General features: G+C 40.1%; 1 protein-coding gene across 1 annotated transcript in view; it reads left to right on the top strand.

Annotated features, from left to right (window-relative positions):
• Nucleotides 1–17,802, top strand: part of LOC113528725 (zinc finger protein 345) — a 34,191-nt gene extending 16,389 nt beyond the window's left edge. The window contains exon 7 of the mRNA XM_026917405.3: nt 13,119–17,802. Coding sequence (XP_026773206.2) covers nt 13,119–14,635 — 1,517 coding nt within the window. The 3' untranslated portion in view covers nt 14,636–17,802. The remainder of the gene's footprint in view (nt 1–13,118) is intronic.
• Nucleotides 17,803–18,337: the final 535 nt, after the last annotated feature.

Here is an 18,337-nt window from a genome sequence, read left to right as displayed (position 1 = left end):
GAAAAGGAGAAATTAAACACAATGACATATTTTTGACAATGTTGTACCAAGGGGTGAGGACTGTACCAAGAAACAGTGGTTTGCTGTATATATCCTGAGTATTTTAGCCTTTGAAGCTCTTGGGTATAGACTTCAGTTAAATGAGGATTTATTTGGAGCGCTTGCTCTGTGCTAAGGAGCAATGGCAATACTGCCTCTTTTGTTGATTTTAAAGCAGGTAATCTACCCTCCCATAATAGAGGTGTGGCATAAGGTTGTATACAATCCATCTCAAGGTTCACAGTGTTCCTATCCAACAAATTTAAGACCCTTTTTTCCGGTTTGGATCGAGTGACTCATTTTGATAAGGTAAGACATTGACTTATCACAATCTTCAAACATTTTGCAAGAGTTCAGATGAGGAAGATATGGAAACAAACATGCATTTTGCACTGTTCTTAAGTGTACAGTCACTGTTCAGATAAGTTGGACATTGTAAGGTCCATCCTAACCTGGTGTGAATGATGGCAGGAGTTCCAGGTGGTCCAGCTCTGACCTCTTCTGTGGAGGTTATTAAATGGGAATTATCTACCCAGTAAGCAACAATGGAGTGACCTTTTCAAAGTCTGGTAAAGGTAAATCTTCCAGATGTTTGTAGTACCCCTGGAGATATTTCATTGGACAGTCATGTCCTGTTATAGTGAATTGTGGGGATATAATTGCTCCCTTGATTACATAATGTTTGGAAGGATCATCAGCAACTGCAATATTGAATGTTGCAGATGAACCCTGTACTTCCTCAATGCCTGGAAGAATTGACCAGTGTCAGAAGAACTTTGGGTGAATAACTTTGTGGATTCACATAGAAGACTGGTGTGTGCTGAGGGTGTGGATCACCCGCTTTCATGTTTGCTTCTTGGAGGATGCCTAGGTGTAGTCTTTGGCACTTTGGGAAGGGTTTCTTGAGATAATTTCTTGCTTGGTGTTTTTTTTGCTCATTGCCAACATAATCCATTGCATTCCCTCAGGTCATTAGGGCTCAGTTGCTTGACTCATGGACAATAGGTCTACTACACTATATGGCCAAAAGTTTGTGGACACCTGACCATAACATTCATACAGCAGGAGGTCAGGGCTCTGTGCAGGCCACTCGAGTTCTTCCATTCCAACCTTGGCAAAACATGTCTTCATGTGATAATGACAATGTGCAAAGGGGCATTGTCATTCTGGAACAGGTTTGTGCCCCTTAGTTCCAGTGAAGGGAAGTTGTAATGTTATAGCCTACAAAGACATTGTATACAATCATGTGCTTCCAAATTTGTGGCACCAGTTTGGGGAAGAACCACATATGGGTGTGATGGTCAGGTGTCCACAAACTTTTGGCTATATAGTGTATGCCTTTGAAATTGTAGTATGGACAGGACTTGTGATTTCTGGCAGTCTCACATGATTGAGTCAGATGGTTATTGGCTTGATATCTAGTCTGTTGGAAGAAGGAAGCAGTAGAGACTGAATAAGAGGGCTCACGTTTGTGTGGCTTAATGAAAGTTGGTCTGAATGACCTCAAATAATCACTATTGGCCATGACACCAGAGGCTAGAGTTTAACATTGTGTTTCTACTTGAAGCCAGATACTAAAATCTATCAGATTATACTGGACATTTGGTTGATGCAACTGAGCAAAGGGTGAGCAGGATAGCTCTGCTGTTCCAGTCCCTTGACCCATTGACTGAAGCATTTCACCTAGAGATCATGAGGGCAAAGGGAAAGCTCTTTGAGTCTCCTGGACATATACAAAGAGGTTGCAAAATAGAGGATATTTTCCTCAGGCCCAGGTGGTAGGGTTGACCATACTGTTGCTCAAGGGCTGCTACATTTGCATCTATACCTTCAATTCTTCTGTTAGTGATTGAGAAAGTGGAGGATCCATAGAGGCTACACTGTCATGGATCAGGAAAGGTTCAGGATAGGTGGCTCAAAGCAAGTCAAATTTATTTGTACAGCACAATTCATACACAGACATCATTCAAATTGGTTTACATAGAGAAAAATAAGAAAATAACAGGTATAAGGTATACCTTATATAAGGTATAATCATAAACACAGTAATTTCATAAAATAGATTATGAGACAAAATTGCAGTGCTAAAAAGAGATTAAAAGTGCTATGCTAAAATAAAGTGCAACAATATAATGCAGATCTTCTAGATTCGTTATAGGCACAAGAGAATAAAATGTTTTAACCTGTATTTAAAAATGGTAACATTTGGGGACACATCTAAGGTCTTCTGGGGGTTTGTTCCAGTTGTGTGCAGCATAAAAATTAAAAGCTACTTCACCATGTTTAGTTTGCATTTTGGGCTCTACAGGCTGACCTGTACCCATGGATCTAAGAGACTGACTAGGTTTATATTCAGATCAGAAATGTATTCTGGGTCTAGGCCATTCAGTGTAGAGATTTTAATAACATGGGTAATGTGCTCATTCTTCTTTGTACTGGTTAAAACTCTTGTGGCAGCATTGTCAATGGGCTGGGGCTGCTTAATGGTCTTTTTTGGGAGATTTAAGATGGTAGAAGGCTGTTTTAGTGATTGTTCGGATATGGTTAGTAATGGTGAACATTTCTTGCTTGATTTTTAGGGCCCTAGATTTAAAGTGTGTACTAATTTTAAAATGCTCCTCTTTGCTGTCAAATACAATAACCTCTGTTTTTCCTTATTTAATTGAACAATGTTTTGACTCATCCAATTATTTATTTATATCGTCTGTTCAGGCCATCCATCACAACAGCTTCCCGGGTTTCGGCACCGTTGAAGAATAGTTGTGGGAGAGCAAGGTGCGAGTTGCAGGCAAGCTATCATGTGTGATGTCGTGTCTGTTAAAACATAGGAAAGTTACTAAACACACAGGGATATAGAACAAATGGAATGTTTAAAACACAAGACCAATTTGAGGTTTGCCTGATTAAAATCCCTAGTAACTATGAAGAAGCCATCTGGGTGTGCAGTCTGTAATCTGCTCACAGTCTTGTGTGTGTATGGAGACTCCTGCAGATATAAGCTGCCTTATGCACAGCCCATGGTCTGTGTGGACTATATGGAGTGGTAGGTCAATAAATAAAAGCATAATACTATTGTTTATTCAAAAGCAAGGTAGAAATATATGATGAGTGACAGGTATAATAAATGACAGCCGATACAACTCAAGAACACAGCAGATTCAGGGACAGATAGCATGTGAGCTTTTATTATTTTTTTGTGCCAGGGTAGGGTTTGGCTGCTTTTCAGTGGCTCTGAGTCTGTTCATTCACCTCATGCTCTGACAAACAAACGCGTGCACACACACACACACACACGCACACACACACACGCTCTGGCTCGGTTCATTACAAGAGAGAGATACAGCTTGTTAATAAGCACCCACAAATAAGCAAAGCTGTACCATGTTACTTTACTCACATCCCCCCAAACTCTCACTGCAGACTTCTGATGGGATAATGTCTACATGTTTCAGATACAACAAATCAGAAGTAAGTGTATGCCACTGTGTACTTCTTTCCCATCCAAATACTGAGAAAAATAAGAAAAAAATGTGTCTTTCTTATCCAATGGCTGAACATTTTAAGTTATATTGTGTGGTGTTTGAGATGTTGTGGGGTGAGAATTTATCTGAAATCTGGCAAGAAAAATGTTTGCATTTACACAACTGTCCAGCCACTGCTTGCGCTAGATTTCCCTCATGTTTATCTGTGCTATAAAATTGCTATTTGGATAAAGGTAATACTACATGATAAATTTTGGAGAACTGGATCCGGCAACAGCTGTTATTGCTATTTCTGTGGGGCCACAGTAGTAGCTAACCACTCACCCTTGCTCTGACCTGTGAGTCTATGGCTAGTTCTCAGGTTTCTGTTGATGAAATATACACCTATCAGCTGTAACATTAAAACTACCTGCCTAATATTGTGTAGGTCCCCCTTGTGCCACCAAAACAACTCTGATCCATTACAACATGACTCCACAAAACCTCTGAAGGTGTGCTTTGATATCTGGCACCAAGAAGTTACCAGCAGATCCTTTAAGTCCTGTAAGCTGGATCGGACTTGTTTGTCCAGCACGTCCCACAGATGCTCGATCGGATTGAGATCTAGGGAATGCGGAGGCCAAGTCAACACCTTGAACCCTTTGTCATGTTCCTCATACCATTCCTGAACAATTTTTGCAGTATGACAGGGTGCAATTTCTTGCTGAAAGAGGCCACTGCCATTAGGAAATACCATTGCCATGAAGGAGTGTACTTGGTCTGTAACAATGTTTAGGTAGTTTGTACATGTCAAAGTAACATCCACATGAAGGCCAGGACCCAAAGTTTCCCAGCAGAACATTGCCCAGAGCATCACACTGCCTCTGCTGGCTTGCCTTCTTCCCATAGTGCATCCTGGTGCCATCTCTTCCCCAGGTAAGCAACACACACGCACCCAGCTGTCCACATGATGTAAAAGAAAATGTGATTCATCAGACCAAGCCACCTTCTTCCATTGCTCCATGGTCCAGTTCTGATGCTCATGTGTCCATTGTAGGAGCTTTCGGTGGTGGACAGGGTCAGCATGGGCTCTCTGACCAGTCTGCAGCTACGCAGCTCCATACACAGCAAGCTGCAATGCACTGTGTGTTCTGACTCCTTTCTATCAGAGCCAGCTTTAACTTTTTCAGCAATTTGTGCTACAGTAGCTCTTCTGTGGGATCGGACCAGACGAGCCTTCACTCCCCACGCGCATCAGTGAGCCTTGGGAGCCCATGACCCTGTCACTGGTTCACCAGTTGTCCTTCCTTGGACCACTTTTGGTAGGTACTAACCACTGCATACCGGGAACACCCCACAAGACCTGCTGTTTCCGAGATGCTCTGACCCAGTCGTCTAGCCATCACAGTTTGGCCCTAGTCAAAGTTGCTCAGATCCATACTATTGCCCATTTTTCCTGCTTCCAACACATCAACATCGAGAACTGACTGTTCATTTGCTGTCTAATATATCCAACTCTTTGAGAGGTGCCAATGTAATTGGCAGATAATCAATGTTATTCACTTCACCTGGTTTTAAATTTTATGGCTGATTGGTGTATAATCTCTGCGTGTCCTGTTTCACCTGTTGATCTGGCTTCCTGGTTATTTCTGTCTCCTCATAAGTAAGAGCATGAAATGACTTTTTCAAGGCTCCAGACTAATGCCATACCATTGTTGGTTGGTAAAAAAAATAGGGTACAGGACAATATAAAATCTGGTTTGGGACACTTTTGGGATGATAATGTTGCATGCATTTACACATTTACACAAAAATATAAAGTAAATAAAGTAAATGAATGTTATACTGTAGTAAGGAAGGTGTTTTTTTTTTTTTTTTTTAAGGTTGCTGCAAAAAGTGACCACTACTAAGCTGTGGTTACTGCTCCCTGAAAACAGTTTGTATTAAATGAACAAGCAGTGAGATATTGCAGTGAGATATTTGATCAATTGCTAAAATATTGAATTTTCAGTGATAAATAATCTAGACACTTAAACATTTCATTGCTGCATTTTAGGGGAGGCCAGGCTTCCCATGTAGTCTTAAAGCAGTCACTTTTGCTCAGTACTGAAAACCTTTACACTGCTACTGCCAATAAATTTTTAAATGATATTTATAAGTTTTTGTATTTTATTGTTTGAATAGTTAACCATTTTGTTATGGACATTGTTAACCCCATTTTGTTTCAAGTCTCAATATTTTTGTCTAGCTTGTCTAGCTTTTTTTCCTATCAGCATCTCAGAAGCTAGCTAAAGCTGCCAGCAAAGACTTTTTTTTTTTAATAATCTGCCTCACTTTTAAGTTGGTTCAAATAAAACCATTTGGCAAATGAATGCATGCAAAGGTATGTCCTGCATTCAAGTGTGACTGGATGCAAGACTGGACGTAGAGGGGCAGCCGTTCTCGATCACTGCAGAGTAGGTACTGGAAAAAGCAATGCTTATTACTACACACCTAGCATGATTTAGGGCCCCTGCACTGTTGCTGGGCAAAATCATAGCAGTGCTGGCATCTATGTGAATTCACCTTAGACTTTAGAGTTCCTTTAGAGTAAAAACAGAATATCTCACCAGTAAGGCATCCTGGTGCTAAACATAGACTAACTAATATCAGACCCCATTGAGTCTGGCTACAGTATCTCAAAGCAACAAATTGCAGTTTTGCTGGAAACCTTGAAGGGCTTAAGAATCAAGTTTTTATTCTTACTGTCTCAAAATAGGGGATCATCATGGAATTGTAATGCATTGACAGCATTTGTCAGACACCATTATTCAGAACACAAAAGTGCTTTGTATTTTATATCAAAATACCTCCTCATGCTAATGCAAATAGGCCACTGTCTAAAAATACTATTATGGTAAAACTGTTAGGGAGGAGTATGAGTTGGTACAGCAACTAAACAGTACAAATTGAGAAGTTTATGATGTGGTCATAAACTCAACATGGTGAGGTAACCAAGAAATCGTTTGCAAGGATGGGAGAACCTGGAAGGACAACCATCTCAGAAATACTCTGCCAATCATTTTTTTAAGGTTGAATGGCTATAGGGAAAAAGGCATTTGGCAGGCACATAAAGGACTAAATTTTCCTTGTTTCCATAGATTTTCTGGTATGATGAGACAAAAGTTGATGTCACTGGCTGAACTCAAAGATCTACATCTGTTAAAAAAAAAAAAAAGGTAGTGCTCATCAACTGGTTAATACTATCATTACAGTGAAGCATGGTGGTGGTAACCACAAAGATGCAGCTTTTTTTTAAATGTGAAACTTCTTTTATTTTTTAATGCTGGGGAGAAGAGCTCAACAACTTAAAAATGCATCACCATCTGATTCTCCAACAGTCTTCTCTTACAGTCACTTTTTGTAGTGTACACAAATCTTTGAATATTCATGCTTACATTTTTCTCTTTGGTAAGACAGGACACTAATGGATAGTTTAAGAGAGGAGAATCTCTGAACCTCAGAAACAAAGGTGTTATTCAAAGAATTGTTTTCTCAGTTTCAGCATAATGAATATCTTGTTCTTATTTTCTAGGAATTAGACCTTGAGCAGAGTTTGTTACTTAGCACAGCATAAATAAATATATAATGAATAAAACACACAATATAACTTTCTACTTTATTATGACCATAATTCAACCAAACTGCAATGATCAGTTACACATATACAGCTTCATCAAAAGTGTATATAAAGCATATTATAACAAACGTTTTGCAAATGTACTGCATAAAATTCATGCCACTCTGTTGAATTCTTCACTCTGCAGAAGATGGGCAGCTTTCTTATAATATCACTATTGTGGCAATGGCCTTGTTCTATTCTCACAGCTGCACCATAAACCAGCTAGAATTCAAAAACAAGTTTTACTTGCAACAATACAGAATTACATTGATTAATGCTTGATTAATACAATACTCATTACAAATAATTAATAGTAATCAAACTATTATGGAAGCACATTTTTAAAAAAATTCCTCCATACTGACAGACAGGATTCTCCTACAACTGAGTTATACAGTCAGGTCCGGAGGTATTTGGACAATGACGGAGTTTTTGTGATTTTGCTTTATTATCAGCTTTATTTTAAGAGGTTCCACAAAAATATGGCATTTATCATTTAGGAATTACAGCCATTTTCAACAAAGTATCTCCAATTTCAGAGGCTCAAAAGTATTTGGACAAAGTGACATAATTGTAAATATAACCATAATTTTAATACTTGGATGAAAATCCTTTGCAGTCAATGACTGCCTGAAGTCTGGAGCCCATGTTCTCAAAACTCAAATTCTGAGTTTCCTCCCTGGAGATGCTTTGCCAGGCCTTCACTGCAGCCACCTTCAGTTGCTGCTTGTTTGTGGGTCTTTCTGCCTTCAGTCTTGTCTTCAGTAAGTGAAAAGCATACTCTATTGGGTTGAGATCAGGCGACTGACTTGGTCATTGAAGGATATTCCATTTCTTTGCCTTTAAAAAGTCTTGAGTTGCTTTCGCAGTATGTTTAGGGTCATTATCCACCCACACTGTGAAGCGGCATCCTATCCGTTTTGTAGCATTTGGGTGAATGTGAGCAGAGAGTATAGCCCTATACACCTCAGAATTCATCTTGCTACTTCTGTCAGCAATCACATCATCAGTAAACACCAGTGAGCCCGTTCCATTGGCAGCCATACATGGCCATGCCATAACACTGCCTCCACCATGTTTGACACATGATGTGGTATACTTTGGATTATGAGCTGTTCCTTTCTTTCGCCATACTTTTCTCTTCCCATCATTCTGGTACAAGTTAATATTGGTTTCATCAGTCCAAAGAATCTTATTCCAGAACATGGGAAGCTTTTTTAGATGTTTTCTGGCAAAGTCTAATCTGGCTTTCCTGTTCTTGAATGTTACCAGTGGCGCCTTGTTGTAAACCCTCTGTATTTACATTCATGAAGGCGTCTCTTGATTGTAGATTTTGACAATGATACGCCTACCTTCTCCAGAGTATTCTTGACTTCTGTTGATGTTGTGAAGGGGTTTTTCTTCACCAAGGAAAGAATTCTGTGATCATCCACTTTAGTTGTCTTCCGTGGTCTTCCAGGCCTTTCGATGTTGTTGAGCTCACCAGTGCTTTCTTTCGTTTTAAGAATGTACCCAACTGTTGATTTGGCCACACCTAAGGTTTTTACTATCTCTCTTATAGATTTATGTTGTTTTTTCATCCTAATGATGCCCTCCTTCACTTGCATTGAGACCTCCTTGGACTTCATATTGGTAGCTCCAGTCGAACAGCTGCCAAATGCCAACTAAATACCTGATATCAACTCCAGACCTTTTATCTGCTTCATTTGTCTTGAAGTAATGAGGGAATGGACCGCACCTGGTCAATTAACTTCTTGTCAGTCAATTGTCCAAATACCTTTGAACCCCTGAAAATGGAGGTACTTTGCTTAAAATGGCTGTAATTCTTAAATGGTAAATGCCATATTTTTGTGGAAAATCTTAAAATAAAGCTGAAAGTCTACACTTCGATCGCATCTTGATTGTTTTATTTCAAATCCATTGTGGTGTATAAAGGCAAAATCACAAAAACTCTGTCATTGTCCAAATACTTCCGGACCTGACTGTACATGTTTGGTTGCAGACATTTAACAGAGATGGAAGGGAACATAGAGAAGATGCTACTTTCTAGGATTCTGGATTTGAGGTACCTTCTAAGCGACAATGGTCCAAGAAGGTCTTCCTTCTCTGGGCTGTGGAGATGGCACTTGACCTTGGGTGGCCTTATACCACTCAGGGGCCTGAGTGAGCTGCACTGGTCCGTGGAGGCCTGATCGCTTTGTAAGTCGATTTCAAGCAATACACCGTCATTTTGCATTTTTTTTCAAAGAGTAATTAACATAATGTTGATGAAAGATTTTAGAGACACTTCTGGATGATCTGCTGCCTAAACTGTTCCATTGTCTGTGGGATGACAGGGATTAAAACTGTGAGTTTTATTTACAAAAACCCACAATGGCATTTAGAGATTTTTGTGTTCACTGGGGTCTCTCAGTCATTCTGAGGTCCACTGCTTTGGTTTGGATTGATCTGGAATCCTCCTGTCAAGGTTTTACAGGTGGAGGCCACTGACATTTTTTTCCCTACTCATCTTTTCTGACTGTTTTTCACTAGTTTTGCATTTGGCTAGGGTCAATGTCACTACTGGTAGCACGAGGCGATACCTGGGCCCTACAGAGGTTGCACAGGCAGTCCAACTCCTCCAGGATGGTACATCAATACATGCCATTGCCAGAAGGTTTGCTGTGTCTCCCAGCACAGTCTCAAGAGCATGGAGGAGATTCCAGGAGACAGGCAGTTACTCTAGGAGAGCTGGACAGGGCCGTAGAAGGTCCTTAACCCATCAGCAGGACCGATATCTGCTCCTTTGTGCAAGGAGGAACAGAATGAGCACTGCCAGAGCCCTACAAAATGACCTCCAGCAGGCCACTGGTGTGAATGTCTCTGACCAAACAATCAGAAACAGACTTCATGAGGGTGGCCTGAGGGCCCGACGTCCTCTAGTGGGCCCCGTGCTCACTGCCCGGCACCGTGGAGCTCGATTGGCATTTGCCATTGAACACCAGAATTGGCAGGTCCGCCACTGGCGCCCTGTGCTTTTCACAGATGAGAGCAGGTTCACCCTGAGCACATGTGACAGACGTGAAAGGGTCTGGAGAAGCCATGGAGAACGTTATGCTGCCTGTAACATCGTTCAGCATGACCGGTTTGGTGGTGGGTCAGTGATGGTCTGGGGAGGCATATCCATGGAGGGACGCACAGACCTCTACAGGCTAGACAATGGCACCCTGACTGCCATTAGGTATCGGGATGAAATCCTTGGACCCATTGTCAGACCCTACGCTGGTGCAGTGGGTCCTGAGTTCCTCCTAGTGCACGACAATGCCCGGCCTCATGTGGCGAGAGTATGCAGGCAGTTCCTGGAGGATGAAGGAATTGATACCATTGAATGGCCCCCACGCTCGCCTGACCTGAATTCAATAGAACACCTCTGGGACATTATGTTTCGGTCCATCCGACGCCGCCAGGTTGCACCTCAGACCGTCCAGGAGCTCAGTGATGCCCTGGTCCAGATCTGGGAGGAAATACCCCAGGACACCATCCGTCGTCTCATTAGGAGCATGCCCGACGTTGTCAGGCATTCATACAAGCACGTGGGGGCCATACAAACTACTGAGTACCATTTTGAGTTGCTGCAATGAAATTTCAGCAAATTGGACTAATGGACATCATTTTTTCACTTTGATTTTCGGGGTGTCTTTGAATTCAGCCCTCTGATAATTTTCATTTCCATCAAACGATGTGGCATCCTTTCGTTCCTAACACATTACCCAGTCCATATCAGTATAGATATCCAGCATGATATTTTTCCCCATTGAGATCTGATGTGTTGTCAAAGTGGTCCTTTAATTTTTTTGAGCAGTGTATACATATGTATATACACACACAGAAATACATAAATTCAGGATATAAACTTTAAATTTATGAGTTTATCCCTAAGCAAGCCAGAGGCGATAGTGGTGAGGAAAAACTCCCTGAGACGATATGAGGAAGAAACCTTGAGAGGAACCAGACTCAGAAGGAAACCTATCCTCATCTGGGTGCTAATGGATAGTGCGATTATAAATAATTCCCTTCTAAACTGTATACTATATGGTTAAAAAGTGCAATTGTGTAACCAGGAAAGTTCATTATAGTTTACACATGAAGTCTATTTTGTTGAAGTTATCAACTGTACAGAGCCTGTCTACCAGCTGACCACATGTGTCAATGTCTTGTTACTTTAGGTAGAGGATATGGTGAGAGGAGATTGCTGAATAGTATTTGATTATGATTCTGCACTTTATTACAGTTCTCATGATTGTGTGGTTACACAGTAAGTTTGGTGTGCTACCCGAGCCTGCCTTACCTTAACTTACAGTAAGAGTAAGATACAATGCTACTGCATTCACAACAGATTACCGAGTCTTTAGAAACTGGAAGCTTACTGGAAGATTACTAGAAGAAGAATATTACTGGCTATGCTATATACATATATATATATATATATATATATATATATATATATATATATATATATATATATATATATATATATATATATATATATATATAAACATTTTTTTTTTTTTTTTTTTAAGTGAAGTGACGTGTGGCTATATGACATGACCATTTCAAGGTCTTGATTTGTTTGCTGGCTAGTAGAGAGTATGCATTATCATTATCCTGCTGAAAAGTCCACTTCTTTCATGTGAGTATTTCTTTGCTGATCTCAACAAGTTTGCATCCAAAATTCCTCTGTACACTTCTGTGTTCATAATGGCATCAATGAACACCAGCTCGCCAACACCACTGTAGGAAAAACAGCCCCAGCCTTTATAGTCTATATAGCCTCCGTGCTTTGTAGTACGCTTGGTACACTTTGGTTGGAATTCTTCTCCTGGCTTTCTCCAAACAAACACACTACCATCAGATCTATCCAAGTTCCATTAGGATTCATCTGAAAATAAGACACTTCTCCAGAAGCTGTTGTCTTTCTGTGCATGTTCTTTTGCAAAATTCACCCTTGCTTTCTTACTCTTGAGGCTGTTGAATGGTTTCTGCCACATTACTCTCCCTCTGTGCCCATGCTCATTGATCCTGTTTTGAATAGTTTTACTCTAGTTGTATCTGTTAATTCTTATTGATGTCTGAAGAAAACCTTGGTGCTGTTTCTCGCCTGTTTTTCTTGATTTTACAGACAATTATCCTGCCCAGTCTGCTGGTGGTCTTTCTGGGTCTGCCTGTATGTTGTCTGTTTACAGTCACAAGTCCTTTATCTTTGTACATTTTTACAAGGTTTGCTGATCTGGTGAAGAGAGTGGCCTTCTTTGTGTAAACAGATGATGCTATAACTTTCTGTAAACTGATTTTGTTCTTTCTAGGCATTTTTGCAATTACTTTTAATCAGCTGGTCCCAAGGTATTTTTTTAGTGGATGTATGTAGTCAGTTACCTTTAATTTCATACAGGTCCCCTAGCAGCATAACCACATGATGTAGTTCATCACAAAATAACTATGGAGTAACCGTGACAAGCAGAATACACTTAAGTGTCCAAATGTTTTATTTCATTATGACAGATATATCTATTATTATTTTATTTTTAAATTTATTTTATTTTTAAATTTAAATTTAAATTTTTAAATCTATTTTTTGGAAAATGTTTTGCTTGTAAAGGGTGCTTATGTCATTTTTCTTTAAAATAAATGCCACTTGATTTGATATTTTCTAAAGCAGTGAAATTCATACATTTGTAAGTTTGGCTTAAGTGTCCAAAAAGTGTCCTTTCTGGGGAAACTGTACATTAATATTCTCTTGGGGTATCTGCAAATTCAATGACAATAAATAATTATTATATATAATTAAATAATGTTTTTTTACTTAACCTCAAAATATTTTAGCACTCCTATACATTGGGTTAGTTCCCAACAATAGATTTATAATTTTGTTGCATTTCATATTGAGTTTCTGATATTTTTGTTTTCTTTGTATTCTTCAGAACTAACTGACGGTCTTTTGCAAATCTTCTCCTGCTCCTTGTGCCCGCTTTCCTATACATCTAAAATTTACCTCAACAAACACATCAAGAGATGCCACTACGAGGAGTATGTGAGACTGCAGCAATCAGGAGAGTTTAAATATGAGATTCAGATACCTACAAAAGGCTCCAGTTGTCAGCAAACATCATCTGGTACTCTCAGTTCAGACACGTCTCACAGAGAAATGCAGAAGGAAGTTCACCACTGCTCAGACTGTGGAAAGAGATTTACTCATCAAGGCAATCTTCAGCGACACCAGCACATTCACACAAGACAGAAGCCGTATCACTGCTCACAGTGTGGAAAAAGTTTTAATCGAAAGGATCATCTTCAGCAACATCAGCGCATTCACACAGGAGAGAAGCTGCATCACTGCTCACAGTGTGGAAAGAGTTTTAATCATCAGAGTCAACTCCAACAACACCAGCGCATTCACACAGGAGAGAAGCCGTACCACTGCTCACAGTGTGGAAAGAGTTTTACTGATCAGAGTTCTGTACAACGACACCAGCGCATTCACACAGGAGAGAAGCCGTACCACTGTTCACAGTGTGGAAAGAGTTTTAGTCATCAGGGTAATCTTCAGCGACACCAGCGCATTCACACAGGAGAGAAGCCTTATCACTGCTCACAGTGTGGAAAGAGTTTCTCTCAACAGAGTCATTTCCAACAACACCAGCGCATTCACACAGGAGAGAAGCCGTATCACTGCTCACAGTGTGGAAAGAGTTTTAGTCATCAGGATAATCTTCAACTACACCAGCACATTCACACAGGAGAGAAGCTGTATCAGTGCTTACAGTGTGGAAAACGTTTTACTGACCCGAGAAATCTTAAACGACACCAACGTATCCACACAGGAGAGAAGCCGCATCACTGCTCACAGTGCGGGAAGAGTTTTATTCAAAAGATTGAACTTCAGTTACACCAGCGCATTCACACAGGAGAGAAGCCGTACCACTGCTCACAGTGTGGAAAGAGTTTCTCTCACCAGGGCTATCTCAAACAACACCACCACATTCACACAGGAGAGAAACCGTATCAATGCTCACAATGTGGAAAGAGTTTTATTCAAAAGAGTGCTCTTCAACAACACCAGCGCATTCACACAGGAGAGAAGCTGTATCACTGCTCACAGTGTGAAAAGAGTTTTACTGACCCGAGAAATCTTAAACGACACCAGCGTATCCATACAGGAGAGAAGCCGCATCACTGCTCACAGTGCGGGAAGAGTTTTATTCAAAAGATTGAACTTCAGTTACACCAGCGCATTCACACAGGAGAGAAGCCATACCACTGCTCACAGTGTGGAAAGAGGTTTAAGCGAAAGGATCATCTCCTACAACACCAGAGCATTCACACAGGAGAGAAGCCGTATCAATGCTCACAGTGTGGAAAGAGTTTTATTCAAAAGGGTGCGCTTCATCAACACCAGCACATTCACACAGGAGAGAAGCCTTATCTCTGCTCACAGTGAGGAAAGAGTTTTACTCGAGTAGTTTCCAAAGACTTCAGAACATTCACACAGGAAAGAAGTATCACCGCTCACAGGGACTAGGCATGTGTGATATAACCATTTAATCTACACCGTCTCTACACAATATTACACTGCCACCATATCTAGTGGTGTTTATTATGATTATATTATATTACCATATCTACCAACCTTTACACTAAGGAGTGCTGCAATTTCGCAAAAAAAAAAAAAAAAATTTCAAAAACAGCACTTCCAGTGTTTGGCAGAAAGAAAAACAAGGATGAAATATTTGCCATCAGAAAGTATAAATTTTAAATTTTTAAATAAGGCCTACAGTGAAATGTCAAATCTGACACTTTACAAATATTGTTAAAGGTGTTAATTAGAATGTGACTAAATATGCTCTTTTTTTTTTGCTCTCTTGCGCCATATCACCACTCAAAATGGGCCTCGTTTATCAATTTGTTTATAGGAGCATTTACACAATTTGGTATTCATGAAAAACCTGTAAGTTCTGTAAATGTTCGTATCCTGAATGTGTTAGTATATATATGTAAAATATGAACTAATGTAAATCTCATATATATATAATATATATATATAGTGTGTGTGTCACAATTTTACACTTATGAGTTTAAATCACATATTTATTTATATTTACACACACCAAATTAATGAATGATTTGTGAAGCTTAGTCATTTCATATTAATGGCATTACCTATAGAAATATTAAATAAATAAAAAAATCAAGAAAGCAAGCTAATTTTTGCTGTTCAAAAGTCTTAGGCACATGTTAAGAAATGCTGTAAAGCAAAGATGGCTTCAATATGATAAATAATAACATTAAATGTTTCTACTTTAAAAAATTCTATAAAGAGCAATGAATAGCAGAAAACTAAACAAAGTCAATATTTGGTGTGAGAGCCCTTTTTTTAAAAAACAGAAATAATAATAATTAATTAGTAGACTCTTGTCTGGTACATTTTTCTGAGCATCTTGGGAAATGTGTGACATTTGAGTGTCACACTTGCTACTGTTTTTTTTTTTTGCAGGTAAAATCTGACAGCCTTTATTATGTGTTTTGAAAAGTGACTGAAAAGTGGTCTGATATGTAATATGTTACTTTCTGTTACTTTCTCTTTACTAGCATACATCTTTCTGTAACATAAAATTTTTTTGTTGGAAAAATAATGTTTGGAAAACTTTTTTTACTGACTCAATAATGCACACAGCAATCATCTAAGCCAAAATTTGTAATTAGAAACAAATAAGGCAAGTCATTCTAACGTGCTATATACTCCCTAATTTTCAGCATGACATCATTCAGGTTCCTTCTGAGACATCACCATCTGCTTTTCCAACATGGATGTTTGTGGATGTGCACTTCTCGGTTGGTTCGCAACACTTCTAGTCTTTTTGAATTTGTTAAGTTTGGCAACAGTGTCATGTGTGATGTGCTTGCCATGTTTCCTATTAAAGTCCTAGACAACTGTGTCAGAGCATCTCCAAAACAGCAGGTGTTGCGGGGTGTTCCCGGTATGCAGTGGTTAGTACCTACCAAAAGAGGTCCAAGGAAGGATAACCGGTGACTCGGAGACAGGGTCATGGGCTCCCAAGGCTCACTGATGCGCGTGGGGAGCGAAGGCTCGTCTGCTCCGATCCCACAGAAGAGCTACTGTAGCACAAACTGCTGAAAAAGTTAATGCTGGCTCTGATAGAAAGGAGTCAGAACACACAGTGCAGCTTGCTGCGTATGGAGCTGCGTAGCTGCAGAGCGGTCAGAGAGCCCATGCTGATTCTGTCCACCACCGAAAGCTCCTACAATGGACACATGAGCATCAGAACTGGACCATGGAGCAATGGAAGAAGGTGGCCTGGTCTGATGAATCACATTTTCTTTTACATCATATGGATGGATGGGTGCATGTACATTGCTTACCTGGGGAAGAGATGGCACCAGGATGCACTATGGGAAGAAGGCAAGCTGGCAGAGGGAGTGGGTACTTTGGCTAGGACATATGAGGAACATGATGAAATGAACTTGTGGATGTCTTGGAGCATACGGGTCCACCAGTATTTGCCCTGAAGAAATTGTGTGCCAGGGTGTCCAGTAGCTGTTGAGGTGTCAGCTCATGTAATCAGTTTGTCTCTGAGGTGAGAAGGCACATATTATTTGTCAGCTGGGCAGTGTGCAGGAACTCTCCTCAGGTGTTCTCTCTATGTCCCAATCAGTGTCCCAGGTTATATACCCTACAAAGCATGACTGAGGTAGGATACATTCCTCTGTGGTTTCTCTGGGAGGAGCTGATAAGAAACAGGAGAGAGCGTCAGCCTTTGTGTTCGTGGAGCCTGGTCTGTAGGAGATGGTAAAATGAAAACTTGAAAAGAACGGGGTAGAGTTTGTCATTTAAGCGAGTTAATGTTCTCTAAGTTCTTGTGAACAGATTTGGCCTGGCTTATTTTTGCATAACAGGCCAAAACCAGCACAGATACGTTCTGTTACATCTGATGTGAATTTAGGCCAGAACTGGCCCAGCTCAGCCTTTAATTTTATTATATTCAGCCCAGATCAGACACAGACCCATGACTCATTTTCATATCTGGTCCAAATGTGGCACAGAATCGGTTGCAGTTAGAGCAACACTGGTCCAGCTCCACACATTAAACCCCTGCTTATCCAAGACAGATGTTGCCCAGATCCTATAGCTTTATTTGCATATGAGTGCTAATAAATGCTATATAATTTAACATATTTAACATATTTTAGTTTTTTTTCCCCAAATACTTAAAATGTCATTGTAATTCTTACAACAGACATTATCTTGCCTAAACCGTGTGTATAAACATAAAAATACAAAACAGACTGCTTAACCAAAAGGTCAAGGTTTTTGAATGGCCTAGCCAGAGCCCAGACCTGAATCCAACTAAAAATCTGTGGGGTGACCTGGAGCAGGCTGTGCACTGGAGATGCCCTTACAATTTGATGGATCTAGAATGTTTTTGCAAGAAAGAGTGGGAAAATATTGCCAAGTCAAGCTGTGCCACACCGATAGGCTCTTGCCCAAAAAGTCTGAGTGGTGAAATAAAATCAAAAGGAGCTTCAACAAAGTATTAGTTTAGAGGTGTGCATACTTTTGCAACTGGGTTATTGTAAGTTTTTTTATATTTCTTTTTTTCTCTAAAGAAAAGTTGATTTTTTTTTCACTTTAATTTTTATATAGTGAAAAAAGTTGCCATAAAAGGGGGTGTCTAGACTTTTTATATGTTAGTTTGTCCAGTTACTTTTCAGCCCGTGAAAATGGAAGGACTGTAAAAATGGCTGTAATTCCTAAACGGTTAATGCAATATTTTTGTTAAACCACTTTGCAGAACCTAGTATGTGAGAGTGTGGAGGAAGACTTGAGAGGCAGGCAGAATTTTAGCCGAGTTCATGGCTCATGTTTATTCAGCTGCGCTTTTCAGTGCACTTTCAAAAACTCAACAAAAAACGGAACAAATCAATAGAAAAAAGGGTCCGTCACAGACTCACTGCTTTCACTCCATCAAGTTCACATTCCTCTGTGAGGCCAGATGGAAGAGAGACGTTCTCCGCAAGAGCATGGGGGAGCAAAGCAAATGACAATGCAAGGGGAAAAAGTGATGTCCTAAGCGGGGCAAGGAGACAGAGTGACATCCTCAGTGAAGCGGGGAGGCAGAGCAAC

Source organism: Pangasianodon hypophthalmus, chromosome 30 (genome assembly GCF_027358585.1).
Source record: "Pangasianodon hypophthalmus isolate fPanHyp1 chromosome 30, fPanHyp1.pri, whole genome shotgun sequence".
Classification (NCBI taxonomy): Eukaryota; Metazoa; Chordata; class Actinopteri; order Siluriformes; family Pangasiidae; genus Pangasianodon; species Pangasianodon hypophthalmus.
This window is presented reverse-complemented; position numbering and strand designations above follow the sequence as displayed.